We start from the raw sequence: 23,754 nt of genomic DNA, 5'->3' as shown, positions 1-23,754 counted from the left end.
CTCTCCTTTGCTTTTCACTCCCCCAGTGTGAGGGGGGCTGGGCTGGTGGTCAGGGCAGTGGCCACCCCTCTCTGCAGCTATTGAGAGGGAGTCCCTGGGGAGCAGCTGGGGAGAGCTGGGCTGCAGGCTCAAGGTTCTTGGCTGGCCAGAGAGCAAATCCTGCCTTCCCTCAGCAGAGCTCTCAGGGGGTTCAGTGCAGCCCTTCCCCTGCTCTGCTGCTGCTCCTTCCAGACCTGCTGCCCCTGTGACTTGCTGTGCTGTGGCTTTCAGAGTCTGCCAGAAGGCACAAAGCTGGATCAGCCTGGGATGCCTCAGAGGCAAAGGGAGTTTCTCTTGCTGGGAGTGAAGGTGAAGAGGTGAATGATTGAGGTGATGAGAAGCAGCTCAGGAGAAACCTCCAGGCTGTGGCAGCCTCTGCTTTATTTCCTCTGCTCTGCTGAGGACTGCCCCAGCCTGCAGCTCCCCAGCTCTGCTCTCTGCTGCCTTGGCCTCAGGTCTCCAGACCATTCCTGGCTTTGGACAGAGGCCTGTGGGTGAATTTGTTGCACCTAGAGCTGGTGGCACTGGGGTAGCATCACACCTGCCAGCTGCCATCTGGCACTCAGCACCAACCCACAGGGAGTTTGTTTCCCTGGCCCTGGCCTTCAGAGCAGAGCCCTGAGCTGTGCTGATCCTCCAGGCTAGCTGGGAGCAGCACAGCTGCCAGCTGAGAGAGGCTGGGTGGCAAAGGGCTGGAGCAAGCTGTCTGCTTCCTTGCCTTAGTCATGCTGGAGCCCTGTGGCTGCTCTGAGGCCATCCCTCTCAGAGCTCTGGAGCTTCCAGGTCCTCATCTCCCTGGGAGGCAGACTGGGAGGCAGTGGTGCAGGCTGGGCAGGCTCAGCCTGAGGAGCTGGCTTGGCTGCTCCTAGTGATCCCCAGCTGCAGGGGGAGATTCCAGACCTTGGCAAGGGCATTTGCAGAGCAGCTCCTGCAGCAGGAGCTGAGGGCTGCCACCTTCTTCACCACCCAGTGGCTCTCTGCTGTGCACCACAGGAGGTTTGTTCAAGGCACTGTGAAGATTGCCCTTAAAAGCCCCCAAAGCAGTTTGAGCCTTTCTGATGCCTGCTGCCAGCTCTCCTGCTGGGGAGCACAGAATCCTCTTGGCTGGAAAAGCCTGTGGAGCTCATCCACTCCAACCCTTCCCTTGCTCTACCAAGCCTGGTGCTAAACCATGGCCCTCAGCACCACAGCTCTGCCCCTTTGGAGGGCCTCCAGGGGTGGGGATTGAGCCAGGCCCCTGGGCAGCCTGGGCCAGGGCTTGAGAGCCCTTCCTGGGAAGGAGTTTCCTCTCCTCTCCAACCTGAGAGCCATTTCCTCTTGTCCTGTTGCCTGCTCCTTGGGAGAAGAGACCAAGCCCAACCTGGCTCCAGCCTCCTCTCTGGGAGCTGTAGGAAGGATCTGAGTCCAGAACAGCACAGACCAAGGCTGGAGAGCTGCCCGCAGCCTCCTCCTCTGCAGGCTGCCGGTGCCGGGGCAGGCTCTGCTGCCCGGTGCGCAGTTTCACATCCAGGTTTGCTGCCAGCTCTCCGCGCGGGATGCGGAGCTGCTGAGCTCAGCTCTCCCCGGGCTCGGGGCTGTCTCTGCAGCCGGGAGCAGCAGGTTTGGCTGGAGCCAGAGGGTGGCAGTGCTGCAGTGGAGCTGCTCTCCTCCACGGCTCCTGCTCAGACACTCCCCCGGCTCCGGGAGCTGCTGGGGGTCTGTGAGCCCCTCCGGGGTGCAGCTGCTGCCTCCTTCCCCTGATTCTTCCCTCGGATTTTAGTTCGGGCCGGCGGCGAGCAGCCCTCCTCTCCTGGAGGGGCGCCGGCTCTGCCCTGCTGCCAGGCTCTTTGGAGGGGCACAGCAGGCTGGCAGCAGCAGCCAAGGCAGGGCTGGCTCCCCCCAGAGCTCCCGGGAGAGCTCTGTGGCTCGGCCTGGAGGCAGTGTAGAAGTCCTCTCCCGTTTCAGACTGGCTCTGTCTGGGAGCTTGCAGGCGACACCAAGCTGAGTGGTGTGGTTGGCAAGGCTGAGGGCTGGGATGGGAGACAGCCAGAGGGGCCTGGAGAGGTGGCTGAGAAGCTCATCAGGAGGTTCAGTGAGGCAAAGTGTAAGGTCCTGTGCCTAGCTCCAGCTGACCCAACTCTCCCAGCCTGTGCCTGTGGGGACAGCCCTCTGACCACCTCCACAGCCTCCTCTGCACCCACTCCAGGTCCTTCTGGTGCTGGAGTGTTGGTCAGCTTTTGGCTTCCTAGCCTGTGAGCTGCAAATGCAGCTCTTGAGCACCTGGAGAGTGAGTGAGAGGCAGGGAGCCAGAGGATGAAGTGCTGGGAAGCGCTTCCAAGGCTACCTTGTGTGTGTCCAAGCGGAATGGTGTGTGGTGAGCGGGCACAAAACAGCCTGGGGGGCAAGAGAAGAAGACTTGAGGGGGTTTCAGTTTCCTTCTGAGTTCCCTCCATCCTCCTGGGTGGGGAGAGAGGGAGGTTTCTTTCTTACTGAGATCTAGGGGCAGATAATGCTGGTGGGAGACAGGGATTTGGCTCCCACTGCACTGGCTGAGGCCCAGCCTGAGTGATGTTGGTTCTCTGGGATGTCAGGGAGATAAGAGGGAGGAGAGGCTGCCACTGAGTCAGATCTTCTGCAGCTTAGGAACCGAATTCTGACTCAGCCTGAGAGATGCAGGGCTCTTAGATTAACCCCCAGTGGACAAGGCAGAGCTGAGCTGAGGATGCACTGCTCTGGTGAGAGTGGGGGGCCCCAGTTCCAGAGAGACAGAGACCTGCTCTGGCTCCCCAGTTCCAGGGACACACAAAGCTCTTTGGGACAGTCCTGGGACCAGTTCTGGGCTCCCCAGCTCAAGAGAGACAACTTGCTGCTGGAGAGAGCCCAGGGGAGGCTGCAGAGCTGCTGAGGGGCCTGGAGCAGCTCTGGGAGCAGCAGAGGCTGAGAGCCCTGGGGCTGAGAGCCTGCAGCAGAGCAGCCCCAGAGGGGAGCTGAGCAATGCTCAGCAGGAGCTGAAGGAGCTGTGGGGGGCAAGAGGCTGGGGCCAGGCTCTGCTCAGTGGTGCCCAGGGACAGCACAAGGAGCAATGGGCACAGAGTGGCAGCCAGGAGGTTCCATGAGGAGAAAGTTGTTTGGTGTGAGGGAGCAGAGCCCTGGGGCAGGCTGCCCAGAGAGGTTGTGGAGTCTCCTGGTGTGCAGAGCTTCCAACCCCCCCTGGGCACTGTGCTCCTGGGCAGGCTCTGTGGGGGCCCTGCTGGGGCAGGGCTTGGATTGGGAGAGCTCCTGAGATCCCTTCCAGCCCCAACCACGCTGGGCCTGGGGACTGTGTCTGCCGGTGGGAGGGGAGGTGCTGGGCCTGCTGCTGCTGCCTGCAGGGCTGCTGAGGTGGGAGATGTTCCCTCACTGCCTCCCTCCCCTGCCCTGCTCTGCCCTCAGCCCCTGGCAGCATGGGTGCTTGTCTGCCCCTTGGGTGAGCAGACACTAAAGTGGCTTCAGGGCTGCCAGGGGCTGATGGCTACCTGGAGAGCAAGGAGAGGCTTCTGCCCCTCTGGTCTTCTGCTGCACACAAGTTCAGCCTTGGAGGCTGAGCCTGAGCTGGCTGCAGAAGCCTGTTCTGAAGAGCTGCCTGGTGGCACTGGAGGTGCCAGCTGGATGATCAGTGGGCAGAGCAGTGCACCCCCACCCTGCCAGCCTTCCCCTCTGTGCCTTCTGTCCTCTCAGGCTGATTTCTCCCCCAGCCTGGCGTTGCCAAGTGCTTGCAGTGCTGATGGGCTGCGTGCTGTGGGCACCACTGCCAGGGGAGCTTGGCTGCTCCCACACAGCCAGAGCTGAGTAACAGAGCTCCTACTGCTTGGGGAGGAGGAGGAATTTGGGGGTTGGGAGCCCGTGGCTGCTGGCTCCACGGGGGATGAAGGGGCTGTGAAGAGGGGGCTGAGAACAGCACAGTGTGAGGTCTGCAGAGCTGTTGGAGCTCTCTCAGGAGCTCAGGGGCTGGAGGGGGAGTGATAATTGCAGGTCTTGTGTAAGAGAGGAAGCAAAAAGCATCCCACACCTCCTGCTCCACTGTGACACTGTCCTGGCCTGGGGCACCACCAATGCCTCACAGCCACTAAGGGGAGGGCAAAGCAAAAAGGGGCAGGAGGCTTCCAGAGCCAGAGTTGGGGTCTTGGCCTTCCTGGACTGCCCTGGGAGGGGAGGGCTTGGCCTGGGAATGACCCATGGCAAGAGCCAGCCTAGTGGAGAGAGTCCAGGGGAGGCCCTGAAGCTGCTGAGGGGCCTGGAGCATCTCTGTGGGGGAGAAAGGTTGAGAGCCCTGGGGCTGAGAGCCTGAAGAAGAGCAGCCCCAGAGGGGATGTGCTCAGGGCAGCCTCTCCCCACCCTCCCTGCAGAGATGCAGAGCAGCAGAGGTTAAGCCACGAGAGAGCCCTGGCAGAGGGAAGCAAGTGGCCTGCAGAAGGCAAGAGGAGAGTCCCAGAGCGCTGCTGCCTCCCCCTGCAGCCTCCCACACCCAGCCTGCCCAGCTCCAGCAGCCCCAGCCTGTGGGGGTGTCTCCAGGAGGCTCTGACTCAAGCTCAGGAACAGGCTGTGACAGCAGCTCTCTGCCTTCTGCTGCTGCTGCCTTCCCAGTGCAGCAGGCAGAGAGGTGCAGAACCTGCTGACAGCACCAAGGGAGCACAAAGCAGCCTCAAACACCCTGCAGCCCACAGCCTTCACACAGCACCACAGCCACAGCATGGGGGGGTGGGAGGGGACCTCCAGAGCAGCCACTCCAAGCCCCCAGGCTGAGCCAGAGCAGGCTGCAGAAGAAAGAGGCCAGGCAGGAGTGCACTTGGAGGAGGGGAAGCTCAGAGGAGACCTCACTGCTCCCTGCAGCTCCCTGACATGGGGCTGGAGCCAGGGGTTGGTTGGGCTCTTCCCCCAGGGAATAAGCAACAGGACAAGAGGAAGTGGCTGAAGCTGCCCCAAGGGAGGGTCAGGCTGGACATGAGGAACAATTTCTGCCCCTTGAGGGCTGTCCAGGCCTGGCCCAGGCTGCCCAGGGCAGTCCCCATCCCTGCAGGGGTTTCACAGCCCTGGAGCTGTGGTGCTGAGGGCCATGGCTTGGTGGTGCCCTGGCAGTGCTGGGCTCAGGGTTGGACTCCATGATCTTGGAGCTCCTTTCCAGCCACAATGGTTCCATGATTGAGTGATTCTGTTCCCCAAAGGGCTGCAGGGCATGTGTGGGGAGCTGGCCTCACCCCCGAGCTCAGGAGAGCCTCTGGAGAGGAGCTGAGCAGAGCCCCGGGGCTGGGGCAGGTGACTGCAGCAGGAAGCAGAGGGAGCTGCAGCCCTGCAGGATGTGCTGCTGGCTGAGTCCCTTCCTGTTGTTTCCTGTTCCCTGTCCCAAGGTCCTGCTGTGCATCCTGGCCCCCTTGCTCTCCCAGCAGGGGCAGGGGGCTCCTGCTGCAGCCCCAGCATGGGCAGGGGGCTCCTGCTGCAGCCCCAGCAGGGGCAGGGGGCTCCTGCTGCAGCCCCAGCAGGGGCAGGGGGCTCCTGCTGCAGCCCCAGCAGGGGCAGTGGGTTCCTGCTGCAGCCCCAGCACGGGCAGGGGGCTCCTGCTGCAGCCCCAGCAGGGGCAGGGGGCTCCTGCTGCAGCCCCAGCCCTGCCCCTCACCAGAGCTGACTTCCTCAGGGACCCATCCTGCTCAGTGTACTCATCAAGGCCCTGGCTGAGGGCAGGGAGGGCACTGCCAGATTGCTGGTGGCACCAAAGTGGGAGCAGTGGCTGCCACCCCTCAGGCTGTGCTGCCATTCAGCACCACCTGGCCAGGCTGCAGAGCTGGGGGAATGAAGCCACCAAGGGCAAGGGTAGAGTCTGGCACCTGGCAAAGAACAGCCCCAGGGAGCAGGACAGGCTGGGGGCTGAGCTCTTGGGGAGCAGCTCTGGGGGTCCTGGTGGGCAGCCCAGAGCCCTGGAGCAGGCTGCCCAGGGGGGCTGTGGAGTCTCCTGCTCTGGAGAGCTTCCAACCCCCCTGGATGTGTCCTGTGTGCCCTGCCCTGGGTGCCCTGCCCTGGGTGCTCCTGCCCTGGCAGGGGGCTTGGACTGGGTGAGCTCCAGAGGTCCCTTCCCACCCCTCGCAGCCTGTGGCTCTGCAGGGCTTGGCCTGGCTGCTGCCTGGCAGGTGTGAGGCAGGCAGCTCTGGGGTGCTGCAGGCAGGAAGGGTCCCTGGCAGGCCAGGAGCAGGGCTCACACGGTGGGGGGGAGGGCAGGGCTCTCACCTAACCCTGTGGGAAGCATGCACAAAGCCCCCAGGGGTGGTCTGGGAGAGGAAAATGCTTCTGAGCAGTGGAGGGGGAAGTGGAGCAGGGACAGTGAGTGGCTTTGTGCTCAGCTGCCCTCTCAGAGGGCTGGGGGTGGAGGTCCTGCCAGCAGTGCTTGAAAGCAGGAGCAGAAACAATGACACCTGGCAGCAGGCTGGTGGAAGCCAGCTCTGTCTGTCTGTCTGTCTGTCTGTCTGGGCTTTGTTAGCTGAGTCCCTTCTGAGAATCCAGGCACTTCTTAGAATCAGAGAGCTGTTTGGGTTGGAAGAGGACTCCAGGATCATTGATTCCAGCCCTCAGCCCAGCCCCACCATGGCCACCAAACCCTGCCCCAGGTGCCATGGCCACAGCTTTCCTGACCCCCTCCAGCCATGGGGACTCCCCCACCCCCCTGGGCAGCCTGGGCCAGGCCCTGAGCACTCCTGCAGCAGAGGACTTCTGCCTGATCTCCAACCCAAAGCTCCCCGAGGCAGCCTGAGGCCATTTCCTCTTGTCCCACCATTTGTTCTCTGGGAGCAGAGCCCAACCTCCCCCTGGCTCCAGGCTCCTCTCAGGAGCTGCAGAGAGCAATGAGCTCTCCCTCAGCCTCCCCTGCTCCAGGCTGAGCACCCCCAGCCCCCCCAGCTGCTCCTCCCCAGCCCTGCTCTCCAGACCCTTCCCCAGGCTCATTGCCCTTCTCTGGACCCTCTCCAGCCCCTCAGTGTCCTTCTTGGAGTGGGGAGCCCAAAGCTGCCCCCAGGCTCGAAGGTGCAGGCAGGGCCTGTGGTGCCAGCTGTCAGTGCCAGAGGCTGTGGGGCTGGGCTCTGCTCTCCCCACACAGGCAGCTCTGGGGGGTGGGCTGCTGAACACCGACGCCAGGCAGAGCTGAGATGCTGTTAAATCACAGCCCGTGGCTAGAGCTGCCACAGCAGCATCTCCTGGGGGCTGGCTGGCGCCCCCACATCTCTCCTGGCAACAGCGAGGGGGCAGCAGGGCTGGGGGGCAGGGGCAGCAGGGCTGGGGGGAGGGGGCAGCAGGGCTGGGGGCAGGGGCAGCAGGGCTGGGGGGAGGGGGCAGCAGGGCTGGGGGGAGGGGGCAGCAGGGCTGGGGGGAGGGGGCAGCAGGGCTGCGGGGAGGGAGCAGCAGGGCTGGGGGGAGGGGGCAGCAGGGCTGGGGGGGAGGGGGCAGCAGGGCTGGGGGGAGGGGCAGCAGGGCTGGGGGCAGGGGCAGCAGGGCTGGGGGGAGGGGGCAGCAGGGCTGGGGGGAGGGGGCAGCAGGGCTGGGGGGAGGGGGGCAGCAGGGCTGGGGGGCAGGGGGCAGCAGGGCTGGGGGGCAGGGGCAGCAGGGCTGGAGGGAGGGGGCAGCAGGGCTGGGGGGAGGGGCAGCAGGGCTGGGGGGAGGGGGCAGCAGGGCTGGGGGGAGGGAGCAGCAGGGCTGGGGGGAGGGGGCAGCAGGGCTGGGGGGGAGGGGGCAGCAGGGCTGGAGGGAGGGGGCAGCAGGGCTGGGGGGAGGGAGCAGCAGGGCTGGGGGGAGGGAGCAGCAGGGCTGGGGGGAGGGGGCAGCAGGGCTGGGGGGCAGGGGCAGCAGGGCTGGGGGGAGGGAGCAGCAGGGCTGGGGGGAGGGGGCAGCAGGGCTGGGGGCAGGGGCAGCAGGGCTGGAGGGAGGGGGGCAGCAGGGCTGGGGGGAGGGGCAGCAGGGCTGGGGGGGAGGGGGCAGCAGGGCTGGGGGGGAGGGGGCAGAGAGCAGCCCTGCGGCGGCTGCCGGCGCTCTGCCCGGCCCCCAGCACAGCCACCGCCAGGTTATTTTTAGGGCTCCAGCTGCATCTGCCCGGAGGTTGACCTTGCAGCTCTCCAGCCTGCTGCAGGCTGGCAGCAGCCGAGCGAGCAGGCAGAGCCTCCCCAGCCCTGGGCTGCATCGATCCGAGGGCTGCAGAGCCCTGCCCGGGCAGCCGCAGCAGGGAGGGCACCGGCAGGCTGCACAAACGACCTCCTCCTTCCCCTGCCTGCCCTGGCTGGGGCCCTCTGGGGCTCGGCTTTGGGGGGGGGGGGAGAGGGCAGCAGAGGAGATTCTGCCCCTGGGCTCTGCTCAGACCTCACCTCCAAGCCTGCCTCCGGCTCTGCTGTCCCCAGCAGGGGAAGGACACAGAGCTGCTGCAGAGAGTCCTGAGCACAGAGATGCTGCCAGGGCTGGAGCAGCGCTGCTGGGAGCACAGGCTGAGGGAGCTGGGGCTGTGCAGCCTGCAGGGGAGAGGGCTCCAGGGAGACCTAACAGCAGCCTGCCAGCACCTGAAGGGATCCTGCAGGAGGGCTGCAGAGGAGCTGTTTCCAAAAGCCTGCAGTGATGGGACCTGCAAAATGTAATCCTAGAATGGGTTGGGCTGGAAGGGAGCTCCAGAGCTCACCCAGCCCAGCCCTCAGCAGGGACATCCTGCCCTGCAGCAGCTTGCTCACAGCCTTCTCCAGCCTCACCTTGCACAGCTCCAGCCCTGGGGCCTCAGCTCCCTCCCTGGGCAACCTGCTGCAGGGTTCCAGCAGCCTCCTGGGGCACAACTTGCTCCTCACCTCCAATCTCAATCTGCTCTGCTCTCATTTCAAACCCCTGCCCCTGGTGCTGTCCCTGCAGGCCTTTGGGAGCAGTCCCTCTGCAGCCTGCTGGGAGCTGCTCTGAGCTCTGCCTGCAGCCTTCTCCAGGCTGAACCCCAGCTCCCTCAGCCTGGCCTCACAGCAGAGCTGCTCCAACCCCCTGAGCATCTTTGTGGCCTCCTCTGGACCCTCTCCATCAGCTCCAGGTCCTTCCTGTGCTGAGGGCTCCAGAGCTGGGCACAGCCCTGCAGGTGAGCTCTGAGCAGAGCAGAGGGGCAGGATCCCTCTCTCCACCTCTGGCCACACTGCTCTGGGTGCAGCCCAGGCTGCCCTTGGCCTCCTGAGCTGCAGGCTCCCACTGCTGGCTCCTGCCCAGCCTCTCACCCAGCAGCACCCCCAAGCCCTCCTCTGCAGGGCTGCTCTCAATTTCAGTCCTGGAAAGCTGCAGGCAAGGAGCAGAAGCAATTAAAGCTTGCTCCATCCCATTATCTCTGACTTGAAGTCTCTCTTCCTCTTGTGTCCCATTTTCAGGCACTTGCTGAGCGTTCTGCCTTTTCAGTAGTCTCTTGGCTGTCCTTGGAACTCCTCTGCTCCCTTGGGGACATTCAAATCCATCTCCTTGAAGTAAGGAAATAGGACACTTTGAGGCACAAAACCCTCTGCCTGCAGGGATTTTTATTTCCCCAGAAAGAAAAAAAAGAGAGAAAAAAGAAGGGGAAAAAAAAAAGAGAGAGAGAAAGTTGCTGCTGCCAGAAGGAAGTCCTGTGGAGGGGGGGAGTGTTCAGCCCCCTGTGTCATCTGCAGGACCTCTGCCAGCATGGGGGGAGCAGCACCAGGAGTCTATGAAATAGCAGAGAATCCCTGAAAGGACCTCTCAAGGTCACCCAGACCAAGCCCTGCAGCCCCAACCCCAGCAGGCTGCTCCCAGCCCCAGCCAGCCTCAGCTGCAGTGGTGCCAGGCATGGGGCAGCTCCCAGCTCCCTGGGCAGCCTGGGCCAGGCTCTCCCCACCCTCAGCACCAAACATTTCTCTCTTCTCTCCAGTCTGAATCTCCCTCTTGGAGTCCAAACCATCTCCCCTTGGCCTGTCCCAACAGGCCCTGCTCAGAAGTCTGTCCCCAGCTTCCTGCTCAGCCTCTGAGCACTGCAAGGCCACCAGGAGCTCTCCCTGGAGCCTTCTCCTCTCCAGGCTGCACAACCCCAGCTCCTCAGCCTGGCTCACAGCAGAGGGCTCCCAGCCCTGCCGTGGCCTCCTCTGGCCCTGCCCCCCCAGGTCCCTGTCACAGAATCATGGAATTGTTTTGTCTGGAAAAGACCTCCCAGCTGCAGTCCAGCACCGCCCCACGGCCGCCAGACCCAGTGCCCAGGTGCCACGGCCGCAGGGCCCCGCAGCCCCCCCGGGCTGGGCACTGCACAGCTGCCTGGGCTCGGCCCAGGGGGACACAGTTCCACCCTCCTTGTGTCCTGAGGGTGCCAGAGCACCTTCCCAGCCTGCAGGCTGCTGCCCCTCTGTGCCCAGCACCCCTCTGAGCCACAGGCTGCTCCTGGGGACTGCGCCACAGCCCAGCCCCTGCTGGCACCTCACAGCTCTCTGCTCAGCCTGGCTCCAGGGCACCTCAGAGCTGCCTGGCAGGGTCTGCAGGGCAGCTGCAGGCAGCTGGGCAGGGACTGAGCAAAGGGGCTGTGGGGAGAGGAGGAGAGGCAGTGGCTGGAGGCTGCAGCAGGGGATGCTTGGGCTGGGCACCAGGAGGGAGCTCTGCCGGGGAGGATGGGGAGGCACAGGGGGGGGGGAGGCTCCGTCCCTGGAGCCATTGGAGCTCAGCCTGGCTGTGTGCCTGGGCAGGGTGCCCCGGGGGTGTCCCTGTGACTGCAGGGGTCCGGGCAGGGTGCCCCGGGGGTGTCCCTGCTGCGGGCAGGGGTCCTGGGCAGGGTGCCCCGGGGGTGTCCCTGCTGCGGGCAGGGGTCCGGGCAGGGTGCCCCGGGGTGTCCCTGTGACTGCAGGGGTCCTGGGCAGGGTGCCCCGGGGGTGTCCCTGCTGCGGGCAGGGGGCCGGGCAGGGTGCCCCCGGGGGTGTCCCTGTGACTGCAGGGGGCCGGGCAGGGTGCCCCGGGGGTGTCCCTGTGACTGCAGGGGTCCTGGGCAGGGTGCCCCGGGGGGTGTCCCTGTGACTGCAGGGGTCCTGGGCAGGGTGCCCCGGGGGTGTCCCTGTGACTGCAGGGGTCCTGGGCAGGGTGCCCCGGGGGTGTCCCTGCTGCGGGCAGGGGTCCTGGGCAGGGTGCCCCGGGGGTGTCCCTGCTGCGGGCAGGGGTCCTGGGCAGGGTGCCCCGGGGGTGTCCCTGTGACTGCAGGGGGCCGGGCAGGGTGCCCCGGGGTGTCCCTGTGACTGCAGGGGTCCTGGGCAGGGTGCCCCGGGGGTCGCCCCGCTCGGGCTGCTGGGGATGGCTCTGAGCCCCCCCCCGGGGCCTGAGGCTTCCCTCAGGGCGGCTCCGGCGTTCCCCTGGCAACGGCGCGCGGCCAAGATGGCGCCGGGGCCGGGATGGGGGGGGGGGGCGCGCGCGGGCGGGCCGGGGGGGGGAGGTAAGATGGCGGCGGCGGGGGCCGGGCCGGGGCGGGGCGGGGCGGCGCGCGCGGGCTGATGGCGGCCGAGGCTGCGCACACGTGGCCCCTCCCCCCTCGGGCTGCGGGCGCTGCGGGTGCGCGAGCGGCACCGGCACCGGCATGGGCGTGCATGTGGAGACCATCGCCCCCGGCGACGGTGAGATGCGGCACCGGCTCCTTTCTCCCTCCCTTTCCCCCCCGCCCCCCGCTCCCGGACGGACTGGTCCCGGTGCGGGGCTCGATTCCGGGTGTCGGTCCCGGTTCCGGTCCCGGTGGGCTGACGGCGATTGTCTCCCCGCAGGGCGGACGTTCCCCAAGCGCGGCCAGACCTGCGTGGTTCACTACACGGGTGAGTGCCGCCCGCCGCGGGGCCTGCAGGGCGGGGCTGCCCCGCCGGCACCGGGGGAGGGTCGCTTCGGCCCGGTCCGGCCACCGGGGAACGTGATGGGGGACCGGGGGCTGCTCCTTCGCCCCGGCTCAACCCCACCCGGCGGCCTCCGGAGATGCCGGCTCCGGCCCGGGCGGGCCGCGGCGCTCCCCGGGGGAACCGGAGGGGTCCGGCGTGCCCCGCAGGGCCCTTACCGGGGAGGGTGTGGGCGCGGGGCCCCGAGCGGGGCGGGGAGGCGCCGCGGTGCCCGGGGGGAGGTTCCCGTCTCTCCCGCTGCCCCGTCTCTTTCGGGGCGGGTTTCCCACCCTCTGTTCGGCTGCGCAGGGAAATGGCCCCGGCGGTGCTCAGGGGCACCCCGGGCGGGCAGGACCCCCCCAGCCAGCACCCAGAGGGTCGCTGGAGGGTCCCAGGGAAGCAGAGGCTTGTGGGGTGGCCCCGCCGAGAGCCCCCCGTGCTGGGTAAGCCTGCGGGACCCCCCGATCCCTCCAGCCAGCCCCCCGGGAGCTTTGTGCTCTCCCCTTCCAGGGGCTCCTGCAGCCCCCTCCCTGCTGCCCCAGCCTCTTGCCCCTGCTGCGGAGCCCCCAGCGCTGTCCGTGGGGCAGACCTGGACCCACAGCCCACCCTGGGGTGTTTCTGGGGCTGGGCAGCGAAGGTGGGGAGGGACCCCCAGCGTGGGTGGCAGGGGCTGCAGTTTGGGGTTGGGTGCGGGGCTGCCGTTAGGGAGGGTCGCGGGGTGCGGGGTGCCCTCCGTCAGCCTTCTGCGAGCTGGGGGTGGGGAGAGGAAATCAGCCTTGAGATCCACAGAATTGCTTTGAGAGTCACCCCGGGGGTCTCGCCCCCACCTCGGGCACCCTTTGGGCAGCTCTGGGTCATGGCCGCTGTGCCGCGGGGTGAAACCGAACCGGCCCCGTTCGGGGCTGCTCTCTGCCGGTCCCCCCGGGGGCGGCGGGCTGGGGCTGCCGCTGTCTGCGGAGCGGCTCCCGGGCAGCCCCCCGGCGGGCGCCCAGCCCGTCTGCTTCTCCTCCATCTCCCCCCCCATCCTTCCCCTTCCCTCCTCAGGAAGCGGCTCGGTCTCCCCCACCCCCCCGGCCGCCCGTTTCCTCCGCCGGTGGAAGAACAAAGAGCGGCTGGCAGGCAGTCAAGTGGCTCCCGGTGGGGCCAGCCCTGCCGCCTGCCAGCTCTTCCCTCCCGTGCTGCTGCTGCTGGGGCTCCAGCCCCCACCCTGACAAAGCTGCTCCAGGGGTCACCGTCTGCCCATCCCCACACCCTGCTGGGCTGCTCCTGAGGGACCCTCCCCAGCCGCAGGGATGTGCTGCCCCCGGGAGCCCCTCTCCAATTTCCTGTTGTCATTCCCCTTTTTGGTTTGGTTTTGTTGTCATTGTCTCCTTTTGGCCTTTACCCCCCCGGGTCCCTCTGCAGGCAGCTCCTGCCCCTCTTGCCTGCCTCAGCCGGCAGCAGAAATCAAACACCCCCAGGTCCCGGTGCCGGTCGGGTGGCTGAGGGCTGCCTGCAGCTGTCCCTGGCTGCAGGAGGCCCAGGCAGGGCTTAGCTTTCAGGGAGCTCTGCAGACCTGTGGTCCACAGCTCCCTTGTGGCTCTTGCCGAGCCCGGAGCAGCAGCAGGATCAGTGCCATGCCCCAGGGCTCCTGCCAGAGCCCCAGCTTGGCTCCATCCCCCTCTGCCCTTGGAGCTGATGCAGACCCCCCCAGCCCGTGGTGGGTCTGTGAGCAGCCAGCTCTGCCCCCCCCGGGCCATGGACGTGCAGGGGTTTGGTTAGAAAACGCTTTGGAAGAGAGATCCAGAGCCCCATGGAGCACCCAGGGGTGAGGGATGGACAGACAGACAGCTACAGGGTGCTGGGGAGGCAGCTGCAGGAGCATCCTCTGGGCCCCCTGCTTGGGGGGCAGCTGGGGGCATTGGACCCTTTGTGCTCCTTTGGGTTCCAGGAGGAATTGGACCTCGTTTCCCCCTCCTTCCTTGCCAGGTCCCCTCTCAGGGCAGGAGGCTGTGCCTGCAGCCCACGGGGAGCAGGGGGAAGGCTCTGGAGCCAGCAGGGTGCCCAGAGCAGCCTTTGATGTGAAACTCTGCTGCAAAGGGCTCGCAAAGAAACTAAGTGCAGGATGCAGCTCCCCAGGGCTGCTCCCAGCCCCCGGTGCCGGGCAGGAGGGCTGCCTGGGGGGGTGTGGGCAGGAGGGCTGCCTGGGGGGGTGTGGGCAGGAGGGGCTGCCTGGGGGGGTGTGGGCAGGAGGGCTGCCTGGGGGGGTGTGGGCAGGAGGGCTGCCTGGGGGGGGTGTGGGCAGGAGGGCTGCCTGGGGGGGTGTGGGCAGGAGGCAGGAGGGGCTGCCTGTGGGGGGGTGTGGGCAGGAGGGGCTGCCTGGGGGGGGTGTGGGCAGGAGGGGCTGTGCCGAGGGGGGGTGTGGGCAGGAGGGCTGCCTGGGGGGGGGTGTGGGCAGGAGGGGCTGCCTGGGGGGGGGTGGGCAGGAGGGGCTGCCTGGGGGGGGTGTGGGCAGGAGGGCTGCCTAAGGGGGGTGTGGGCAGGAGGGGCTGCCTGGGGGGGATGTGGGCAGGAGGGGCTGCCTGGGGGGGTGTGGGCAGGAGGGGCTGCCTAAGGGGGGTGTGGGCAGGAGGGCTGCCTGGGGGGGGTGTGGGCAGGAGGGGCTGCCTGGGGGGGTGTGGGCAGGAGGGGCTGCCTGGGGGGGTGTGGGCAGGAGGGCTGCCTAGGGGGGGTGTGGGCAGGAGGGCTGCCGAGGGGAGTGTGGGCAGGAGGGGCTGCCTGGGGGGGTGTGGGCAGGAGGGCTGCCTAGGGGGGTGTGGGCAGGAGGGCTGCCTGGGGGGGTGTGGGCAGGAGGGGCTGCCTGGGGGGGTGTGGGCAGGAGGGGCTGTGCCGAGGGGGGGTGTGGGCAGGAGGGCTGCCTGGGGGGGTGTGGGCAGGAGGGCTGCCTGGGGGGGTGTGGGCAGGAGGGCTGTGCCGAGGGGGCTGTGGGCTGGGGACCTCCCCCTGGGTGGGTCTGGCTGGGGGGCAGGGCTGGGTGGGATGCTGTGCTGGGGCTCTGGGGGTGGATGCTGTGCTCCCCAGAAGCGAGGTGTGGGGTGAAGGGAGCTGCTCCCTGAGTGTAGGGGAGGCTGTGGAGAGGCCATGGCTGCTCCTCTGTGCCCCAGGAGGGGGAGTGGGGGCCCGTGGGGGTGCTGGGCTGGGAGTGAGTCTGCTGTGCCTGAGCACTGCCAGCCTGTGAGCTGTCTGGAGGGGGTGGGCTTGGGGCAGGGGCTGGGCACCTGGCAGGAGCACCAGAGGGAACTGCCCAGCAGGGCACAGCACGCAGCAGAGTCTCCTTCCCCAGCTCCCCTGTGCTGGACACAGCCTCAGCTGCCAGCTCTGCCCCAGGGCAGGCTTGGGTTGGCCATGAGGAGCAATTTCTGCCCCTTGAGGGCTGCCCAGGCCTGGCCCAGGCTGCCCAGGGCAGTCCCCATCCCTGCAGCTGTGGTGCTGGGGGTTTGGGGGTGCCCTGGCAGGGCTGGGGTCAGGCTTGGGCTCCACTGATCCTGGAGGTGTTCTCCAAGCCAAACCTTGCTGTGATTCTCTTCCTGCAGCCAGCTCAGCAGCTGCCTGGTGCTGCCCTCCCTGCTGTGCACAGCCACACAGCACCCAAGCCTCTGCCAGCTGTTTCCTTGCAGCTGCTGGGAGCTCAGCACCTTCTCCTGAGGCTCCTCTGTCCCCTGCCTCTGCTGGGGGTCCTCTCTCCTGCCAGCTCACATCCAGCTGTGGGCAGAGCCCCCTCCCACATCCAGCTGTGGGTGGGGATGGAGGGCTGGGGTCCAAAGCACCTGGCAGAGGCTGCTGGTGGTGCAGGATTTAACCTCAGCTGGGCAGCCCTGTGCTGGGCAGGGGGCTGGAGCGTGCTGGGGGTCCCAGGACTTTGGGGAAGGGTTTTCCCTCCTCTCTCTCCATGGGGCTGGAGCAGAGCTGCCTGCCCCACTGCTTCAGTCTCTCCCTGCCTGCCTCTGGAAAAGCAGCTCCAAGCAGGAGCCCCTGGGCAGGGACCAGGCCAGGGGCTGGCACTCCAGGCCAGAGGGGGCACAGATGGGGCTCTGCCAGGCCAGAGGGGGCACAGATGGGGCTCTGCCAGGCCAGAGGGGGCACAGATGGGGCTCTGCCAGGCCAGAGGGGGCACAGATGGGGCTCTGCACCCTCCCCAGCACCCCCCAGGCCTGCAGGTTTCCCCCAGGGGCTGCCTCTGCCTGCTCCAGCTCCTGGCTCAGCTCTCCTCTGCCCGCCCAGGGGGGCCTGGAGCCAAGTCGGCTGCTGCCTGCCAAGTGTGGCAGAGACCTGGCAGGGCTGGAGCTGCCTTCCAGAGCCCCCATTCTGTCCTGTGACCTCTGCAGCCCTGGGCTTTGTGCTTTGCCTGGCTGTTGTTTGCCCTCCCCACAGCCCAGCTGAGATCTCCCCGGGGGCAAATCCCCGCGGGTGGGGCTGGGGCAGGTGGGTTTCCATTCCCCACCTCGGGGGGCTCTGCCCTCCCCACAGGGCTGGAGCCCTGCCAGGAAGGAGCTGGCTGCTGCCCCCGGGGCTCTGGCAGGGCTGCTGCTGTTGCCAGGGGATGCTTTGCCTTTGCAGTGGCTTTAAGATCTCTGTTAGGCCGGGCTGGGGCTGGCAGGGAGCAGGAAATGGTTGCTGATACTTGTCAAGGGCTGGGGAAGCCTCCTGGGAGCCTCCTGGGCAGAGGAAGTGCCTGGGATGAGGATGTTCTGCTCTCTGAGGCATCAGGGGCTCTGTGTTCCAGCCGGTGGGGTGAGGGCACAGCAGGGGAGCAGCTCCTGTCTGACCTGCAGCATCCTGGGGCAGCCTGAGTGATCCATCCCCTGGGCTGCTGCAGCCAGCCCAGCCCAGCTCATCAGTCCCTGCCCCCTGTGGGCTCCAGAGCACTCCCAGGGGCTGGATTCAGGCAGGTGCACTGCTGGCACCTCCTGTGGTGCCTCACCCTGCTGCTGCTGCCTGCTTGCTGTGCCAGGCAGGCTGCTGCCAGCTCATCCTCTCTGCTTTTGGGGCTTTTCTCTCCCCCCTTCTGTGGCTGCTCAAGGAGCAGGGTGGCAGGCAGGAGCTGTCCCCTCTGCTCCTACAGCCACCACCACCACCCCCTCCAGCTGGTTGTGATGCCCAGGCTGGGCTCAGGGGGTCAGCTCAGGCTGCAGCTGACTGGCACTGCTTGTGTGCCAACCAACACAACCAACCTCATGTCCTGGCTGCCAGCATCCCCCACTGGGTGGGAGGAAGCCCAGAGGACAGGAGCAGGGAGGTGGTGCCAGACAGGGCTTGGGAACAGGTTGAGCAACAAGAGGCTGCTCCTGGGAGGAGGAAATGAATAAAACACCTCCAGGTTTACTGTTCCAAAGGCCAGGGCTGCAACCTGATGCTCTGAACCCTGAGAAGGGGGTGGGGGGTGGGGGGGCTGGGGGCTTCCCTCTTGCTGCCCAAGGGTTTGGGATGTGTTGAGCTGGAGCTGCTGCTCGGTGGAGTTGCTGCTCCTAGGAGGCAGCTCCAGCTCCAAGATTCCCCAAGAAGGGCAGGCAGGGAGCAGGGCAGGGGAGGGAATTCCTCCCCTGCCCATCCTGGGGAGTTATATTTAGCCCTGGGGATGTCAGCAGCAGGAGTGGTGCTGTGGAGGGGAAGGAGGATTGCCCTGGGCAGTGGCTGCTCAGAGCTTGCTGCTCCTCTTCCCGGTGTCTCTCCTGGGGATGGAAGAGGTTTGGCTTGGGGTGGGGCTGGGAGCAGGCCTGGAAGCAGCCCAGGTGGGGAGTGGGAGCCTCTGAGTCTGGTTTGGTGCCCCCAGCATGGGAGAGGCAGGAGGTAGGCTGTGAAGTACTGAGGGAGGGGCTGAGGAGCCAAGGCTGAGAGCCCTGGGGCTGAGAGCCTGCAGCAGAGCAGCCCCAGAGGGGAGCTAAAGGAGCTGTGGGGGGCAAGAGGCTGGGGCCAGGCTCTGCTCAGTGGTGCCCAGGGACAGCACAAGGAGCAATGGGCACAGAGTGGCAGCCAGGAGGTTCCCTGAGGAGAAAGTTGTTTGGTGTGAGGGAGCAGAGCCCTGGAGCAGGCTGCCCAGAGAGGTTGTGGAGTCTCCTGGTGTGCAGAGCTTCCAACCCCCCCTGGGCACTGTGCTCCTGGGCAGGCTCTGTGGGGGCCCTGCTGGGGCAGGACTTGGCCTGGGAGAGCTCCTGAGATCCCTTCCAGACCCACCCTGCTGGGCCTGGGGACTGTGTCTGCTGGTGGGATGGGAGGTGCTGGGCCTGCTCCTGCTGCCTGCAGGGCTGCTGAGGTGGGAGATGTTCCCTCACTGCCTCCCTCCCCTGCCCTGCCCTGCCCTCAGCCCCAGCCCAGTGGGGCACTTCTGGGGAGCAGGAACCATCCTGCCCTGCCCCAGGCTGCTGCTCCCGGGCTGGGGGGTTCCCTCCCTGGGCTGCTGGGGGGTTCCCTCCCTGGGCTGCTGGGGGGTTCCCTCCCTGGCCCCCCCACGCAGTGACTTCCCTGGAGGAGAGGAGGCTGAGCTGGGCAGCAGCTTTGACTCAGGGCCGTGTGAGCTGTGCCTGGGTGACTGTGCCCTGCTCAGGCTGCCAGCTCACAGGCACCCAGGGGCTGGTGTGGCTCTGTCCCTGTGTCAGCAGCACCTCACAGTCTGCTCAGGTGGCCAAGGAGGCCAGCAGCAGCCTGCCCTGGGTCAGCAATGCTGTGGGCAGCAGGAGCAGGGCAGGGACTGTGCCTCTCTGCTGGGCTCTGGGCAGGCTGCACCTCCAGCCCTGGGGTCAGGTTTGGGCTCCCCACTCCAAGGACTCTGAGGGCTGAGCAGGTCCAGAGGAGGGCAATGAAGATGAGGAAGGGTCTGGAGAGCAGGGCTGGGGAGGAGCAGCTGAGGGAGCTGGGGGTGTGCAGCCTGGAGCAGAGGAGGCTGAGGGAGACCTCATTGCTCTCTGCAGCTCCCTGAGAGGAGGCTGGAGCCAGGGGGGGCTGGGATCTACTCCCTAGGAGGGGGCAGCCTGGGGCCACTGCCTGGGGACTGTGTGTGGGGAGGTGCTGAGCTCCGGGTGGGCTCTGTGGCCTCGGGGGGGCCTGCAGCCGGCCCCTGAGCCCCCCTGAGCCCTGCCTCTCCCCCCAGGGATGCTGGAGGATGGGAAGAAGTTCGACTCCTCCCGGGACAGGAACAAGCCTTTCAAGTTCGTGATGGGCAAGCAGGAGGTGATCCGCGGCTGGGAGGAAGGAGTCGCTCAGGTGCCTGCTGCTCCTCCTCCTCCTCCTCCTCCTCCTCCTCCTCGGCAGTGCTGTGTGCAGGGAGCTGCAGCGTGGGCACAGAGCCCTCCCTGCTGCTCCTGCTCTCCTCCCCTCCCCATCTCCTCCTCCCCCCCCTGGCTGCAGGGAGCTGTGGGGGTGAGTCGCAGCCCTGCAGTGCCAGATGGCAGCAGGGGGCAGGGCTGGCCCCGGGCTGCAGCTCCACCTCCGGCAGGTTGGTGACTCAGTGGTGACATTTCTGCTCTGAGTCAGCCCCCAGCCAGCCAGCAGGCTGCTGCCAGCTGAGCTGCCTGCCAGCCTGCCCACGCTGGGCATGGCACAGCCCCAGCCCCCGGGCCCAGCTCTCTGCCATGGGCAGTCACAGTGTGGCTTTGGGTTGGAGGGGGCCTGAAGGCTCAGCCAGCTCCAGCCCTCTGCCCTGGGCAGGGACCCCTCCCACCAGCACAGGATGCTCAGGGCCTCATCCAGCCTGGCCCTGAGCACCTCCAGGGAGAGGGCAGCCACAGCCTCCCTGGGCAACCTGTGCCAGGCTCTCCCCAGCCTCACTGGGAAGAATTCTTCCTCCTCCCCAGTCTCAGCCTCCCCTCTCCCAGCTCAGAGCCATTGCCACTCCCAGCCCCTGTCCAGAGTCCCTCCCCAGCTCTCCTGGAGCCCTGCAGCTACTGGAAGCTGCTCTGAGCTCTCCCTGGAGCCTTCTCTCCTCCAGGCTGCACAGCCCCAGCTCTCCCAGCCTGGCCCCACAGGAGAGGCTCTGCAGCCCCTGATCATCCTGGTGGCCTCCTCTGGCCCTGCAGGAGCAGGGTGCCAGGCAGTGGGCACGAGGATGCCAGCAGGGGTGGGAATGGCCTGGTGTTCCCTGCCCTCACTTTGGTGCCAGAATGAGGACAGTGGCTCTGAGCTGGGAGAGGGCAGATTGAGACTGGAAATTCCTTACAGTGGGGCTGGGGAGAGCCTGGCACAGGCTGCCCAGGGGGGCTGTGGCTGTCCCCTCCCTGGAGGTGCTCAGGGCCAGGCTGGATGAGGCCCTGAGCAGCCTGGGCTGGGGGGAGGGGTCCCTGCCCAGGGCAGGGGGCTGGGGCTGGCTGAGCTCTGAGGTCCCTTCCAAGCCAAACCCATTCTGTGGTGCTGCTGTCTCCATCCCTGCTCCTCCTCCAGCCTGGCAGAGGGGTGCTGGTGGCTGTGGGCAGTGCCATTGCCTCCGCTGGGCACCGTGAGGGCACCTCAGAGCCTGCTCCTTGCCCAACCTCTGCTGCCTCCTTGCCCTTCTGCCCCACCCAGCCCTGGGGGCAGCCCTGTGCCCCTGGTGCGCGGCTGCTGAGCGCCCTGTGCCTCTCCCTGCCCAGATGAGCGTTGGCCAGCGGGCCAAGATGACCATCTCCCCCGACTACGCCTACGGCTCCACCGGCCACCCCGGCATCATCCCGCCCAACGCCACCCTCATCTTCGACGTGGAGCTGATGAAGCTGGAGTGAGCTCCCCCAGCACCTCTGCCGGGTGAGCAGGGGCACCTGGGCACCCCGGCTCTGCCCCCGGCTCTGCCCTCGGCTCTGCCCCCGGCTCTGCCCCCGGCTCTGCCCTCGGCTCTGCCCCCGGCTCTGCCCTCGGCTCTGCCCTCAGCTCTGCCCCCGGCTCTGCCCCCGGCTCTGCCCTCGGCTCTGCCCCCGGCTCTGCCCTCGGCTCTGCCCTCGGCTCTGCCCTCAGCTCTGCCCTCGGCTCTGCCCTCGGCTCTGCCCTCAGCTCTGCCCTCGGCTCTGCCCCCGGCTCTGCCCTCAGCTCTGCCCTCAGCTCTGCCCTCGGCTCTGCCCTCAGCTCTGCCCTCGGCTCTGCCCCCGGCTCTGCCCTCAGCTCTGCCCTCGGCTCTGCCCCCGGCTCTGCCCTCAGCTCTGCCCTCGGCTCTGCCCTCGGCTCTGCCCTCGGCTCTGCCCCCGGCTCTGCCCCCACGCGCTGTGGGGCAGCTGGGAGGGAGGCGAGGGCAGGGTGGGGCTGAGCCCTGGGGGCTGTGGATGCCAGGGGGTGGGCAGGATGGGGCTGTGCTCTCTGGTCAGTGGGTGCCAGGGGGTGGGCAGGATGGGGCTGTGCTCTCTGGTCAGTGGGTGCCAGGGGGTGGGCAGGCTGGGGCTGTGCCCTCTGGTCAGTGGGTGCCAGGGGGTGGGCAGGCTGGGGCTGTGCCCTGTGGTCAGTGGGTGCCAGGGGGTGGGCAGGCTGGGGGTGGGCAGGCTGGGGCTGTGCCCTGTGGTCAGTGGGTGCCAGGGGGTGGGCAGGCTGGGGCTGTGCCCTCTGGTCAGTGGGTGCCAGGGGGTGGGCAGGCTGGGGGTGGGCAGGCTGGGGCTGTGCCCTGTGGTCAGTGGGTGCCAGGGGGTGGGCAGGCTGGGGCTGTGCCCTGTGGTCAGGGGGTGCCAGGGGGTGGGCAGGCTGGGGCTGTGCCCTCTGGTCAGTGGGTGCCAGGCTGGGAGCTGTGCTCCCTCCCCCCCTCAGGGCTCAAGTGCTGCAGTGCCTGAGGGCAGTGTGGGCAGGATCCTGCTGCTTGGTGCCGCTGCCTGCCCTGCCAGGGCTCCCCTGGGGGCAGTGGGCAGCGGGCAGCAGGCTGTGGGGCACTGCCCCTCACTGCCCCCTCCTCTCCCAGCAGGGTTGGCACACGGAGGAACCCAGAGCCTCAGCTTCAGGGCAGAGTGCAGCAGGGCTCTGCCCCCCACAGCTCATTGCCTAACCTCCACCTGACTGAATGCCTTTGGTCACTCAGCTTTGCCTCTGCCTCCCCCTCCTCCCCCCGTGGTGTTTTGATGTCTTTTTAAACTTACAAGCTGGAAACCTCAACTCTTTCAGTAGTTTTTGGTGTGTGTGTGGCAGGGGGGAGGTGGGGGGTGTCCCCCCCAGAGCTCTTCCCCCTTTTGGGTCTCTTTCCTTTGCCCCAGGTGCAAGGCTTGGGCTGGCAGCGCGCTGCTGGGCTGGCCAGAGGGGGAGGCAGTTGCCCCAGGCGAGGAAACCTTCACCTGGGGTCTGCCCTGGGGCTGGATGTTGAGCAGGAGTGGAACAAAAGGAGATCCCTTGCTCCTTTTAGTTTCTCTTTTGAGGTTTGGGGGTGGGGGGTGGGGTGGTTGGGCTTTCTTTTTGGGGTGGTTTCAAACCAGAAGCTGCTGCTGCAAAAGCCATAGCAGGGGGAGGCTGAGGGGAGGCTGAGTGAGGCTGAGGGGAGGCTGAGTGAGGCTGAGGGGAGGCAGGGGGAGGCTGAGGGGAGGCAGGGAGCACAAGGAGAAGCAGGAGCTGGGATCTCCTGGGTCCCCTGCCTGAGGGCAGGGCAGGGAGGGAGCAGTGAGGCCTTCCCTGCACTCCCAGGGGGGTTTGGCTTCCAGGCATTTATTCTTCTTTGGGGTTTTTTTGGGGAGGGGGAGGGGGAGGCTGCTCTGCCCCCTGCCTTGCTCTGCCTTCTCCCCACCTCCCTTCCCAGCCCTGCCTTGGGAGCTGAGGCTCCAGCAGCTGCCTGGGGAGGCAACCGGAAAGCAGCAGTGGGAAGGTGCTGCCCCGGGGGGGGGAGGTGGTGGGGCTGGGCTGGGGCAAAGCAGTGTGTGGGGGTCAGCTCCAGCAAGACCACCCCCAGCCCTGGAAAGGAACCCTCAGACCCCCCCAGCTGGCCCCAGCCTCAGCCCCCTGCCCCTCCTCTCCTGACACCTGATGCTGGTCATCGCTGCCTGCCTGGATCAGAGGATGCAGAAGCTGCCCCCCCCCCGGCCCTTGCTGCCCCCCCCCGGCCCCTGCTGCCCCCCCCCGGCCCCTGCTGCCCAGCCCCTGCTGCCCCCCCCCGGCCCCTGCTGCCCCCCCCCTGCTGCCCAGCCCCTGCTGCCCCCCTCCCTCTGCCCTGCCTAGTGCTGCCCCCCCTGCAGAGAGGTCTGACTTTGGTTATCAATAAACTGCTTTCTGCTGCCTTTTCTCACCCTGTGTCACCAGCTCTGTCCCCTGCCTCTGCTGGGGGTGCTGGGCCAGGCTCAGGGTGCTGTGCTGGGCTCAGGGGGTGCTGGGCCAGGCTCAGGGTGCTGTGCTGGGCTCATGGGGTGCTGGGCCAGGCTCGGGGTGCTGGGCCAGGCTCAGGGTGCTGTGCTGGGCTCATGGGGTGCTGGGCCAGGCTCAGGGTGCTGTGCTAGGCTCAGGGGGTGCTGGGCCAGGCTCATGGGGTGCTGGGCCAGGCTCAGGGTGCTGTGCTGGGCTCATGGGGTGCTGGGCCAGGCTCAGGGTGCTGTGCTAGGCTCATGAGGTGCTGGGGGTGCTGGGCCAGGCTCATGGGGTGCTGGGCCAGGCTCAGGGTGCTGTGCTGGGCTCAGGGGGTGCTGGGCCAGGCTCAGGGTGCTGTGCTGGGCTCAGGGGGTGCTGGGCCAGGCTCAGGGTGCTGTGCTGGGCTCATGGGGTGCTGGGCCAGGCTCAGGGTGCTGTGCTAGGCTCAGGGGGTGCTGGGGGTGCTGTGCTGTGCTCAGAGGATGCTCTGCTGGCCCTCAGCACCACAGCCCCAAGGCTTTGAAACCCCTGCAGGGATGGGGCCTGCAGCACTGCCCTGAGCAGCCTGGGCCAGGCCTGGGCAGCCCTCCAGGGGCAGAAATTGCTCCTCATGGCCAAGCTGAGCCTCCCCTGGGGCCAC

The 23,754-nt window shown here is 67.2% G+C and overlaps 1 protein-coding gene across 3 annotated transcripts; it reads left to right on the top strand.

Annotated features, from left to right (window-relative positions):
* The first annotated feature begins 11,536 nt into the window (after positions 1-11,536).
* FKBP1A (FKBP prolyl isomerase 1A) lies at positions 11,537-21,944 on the top strand. Of its 3 annotated transcripts, XM_068150311.1 has the most exons (5): positions 11,537-11,630; positions 11,775-11,822; positions 19,000-19,112; positions 20,474-20,624; positions 21,757-21,944. In XM_068150311.1, exons 1-4 carry the CDS (start codon positions 11,594-11,596, stop codon positions 20,600-20,602), a joined length of 327 nt encoding a protein of 108 aa, XP_068006412.1. In that variant the 5' UTR covers positions 11,537-11,593; the 3' UTR covers positions 20,603-20,624; positions 21,757-21,944. The 3 variants fall into 3 exon arrangements, with proteins under 3 accessions (XP_068006412.1, XP_068006410.1, XP_068006411.1); XM_068150309.1 differs by lacking the exons at positions 11,537-11,630; positions 11,775-11,822 and adding an exon at positions 11,951-12,319; XM_068150310.1 differs by lacking the exons at positions 11,537-11,630; positions 11,775-11,822 and adding an exon at positions 11,951-12,319 and having other exon boundaries at positions 21,754-21,944.
* Positions 21,945-23,754: the final 1,810 nt, after the last annotated feature.

The sequence above is a fragment of the Melanerpes formicivorus genome, unplaced genomic scaffold (genome assembly GCF_026170545.1).
Source record: "Melanerpes formicivorus ecotype bairdi unplaced genomic scaffold, bMelFor1.0.p_v2 SCAF_19, whole genome shotgun sequence".
Taxonomy (NCBI): Eukaryota; Metazoa; Chordata; class Aves; order Piciformes; family Picidae; genus Melanerpes; species Melanerpes formicivorus.
Note: the sequence above shows the minus strand (reverse complement) of the source record. Positions and strands in the feature narration are given on the sequence as shown.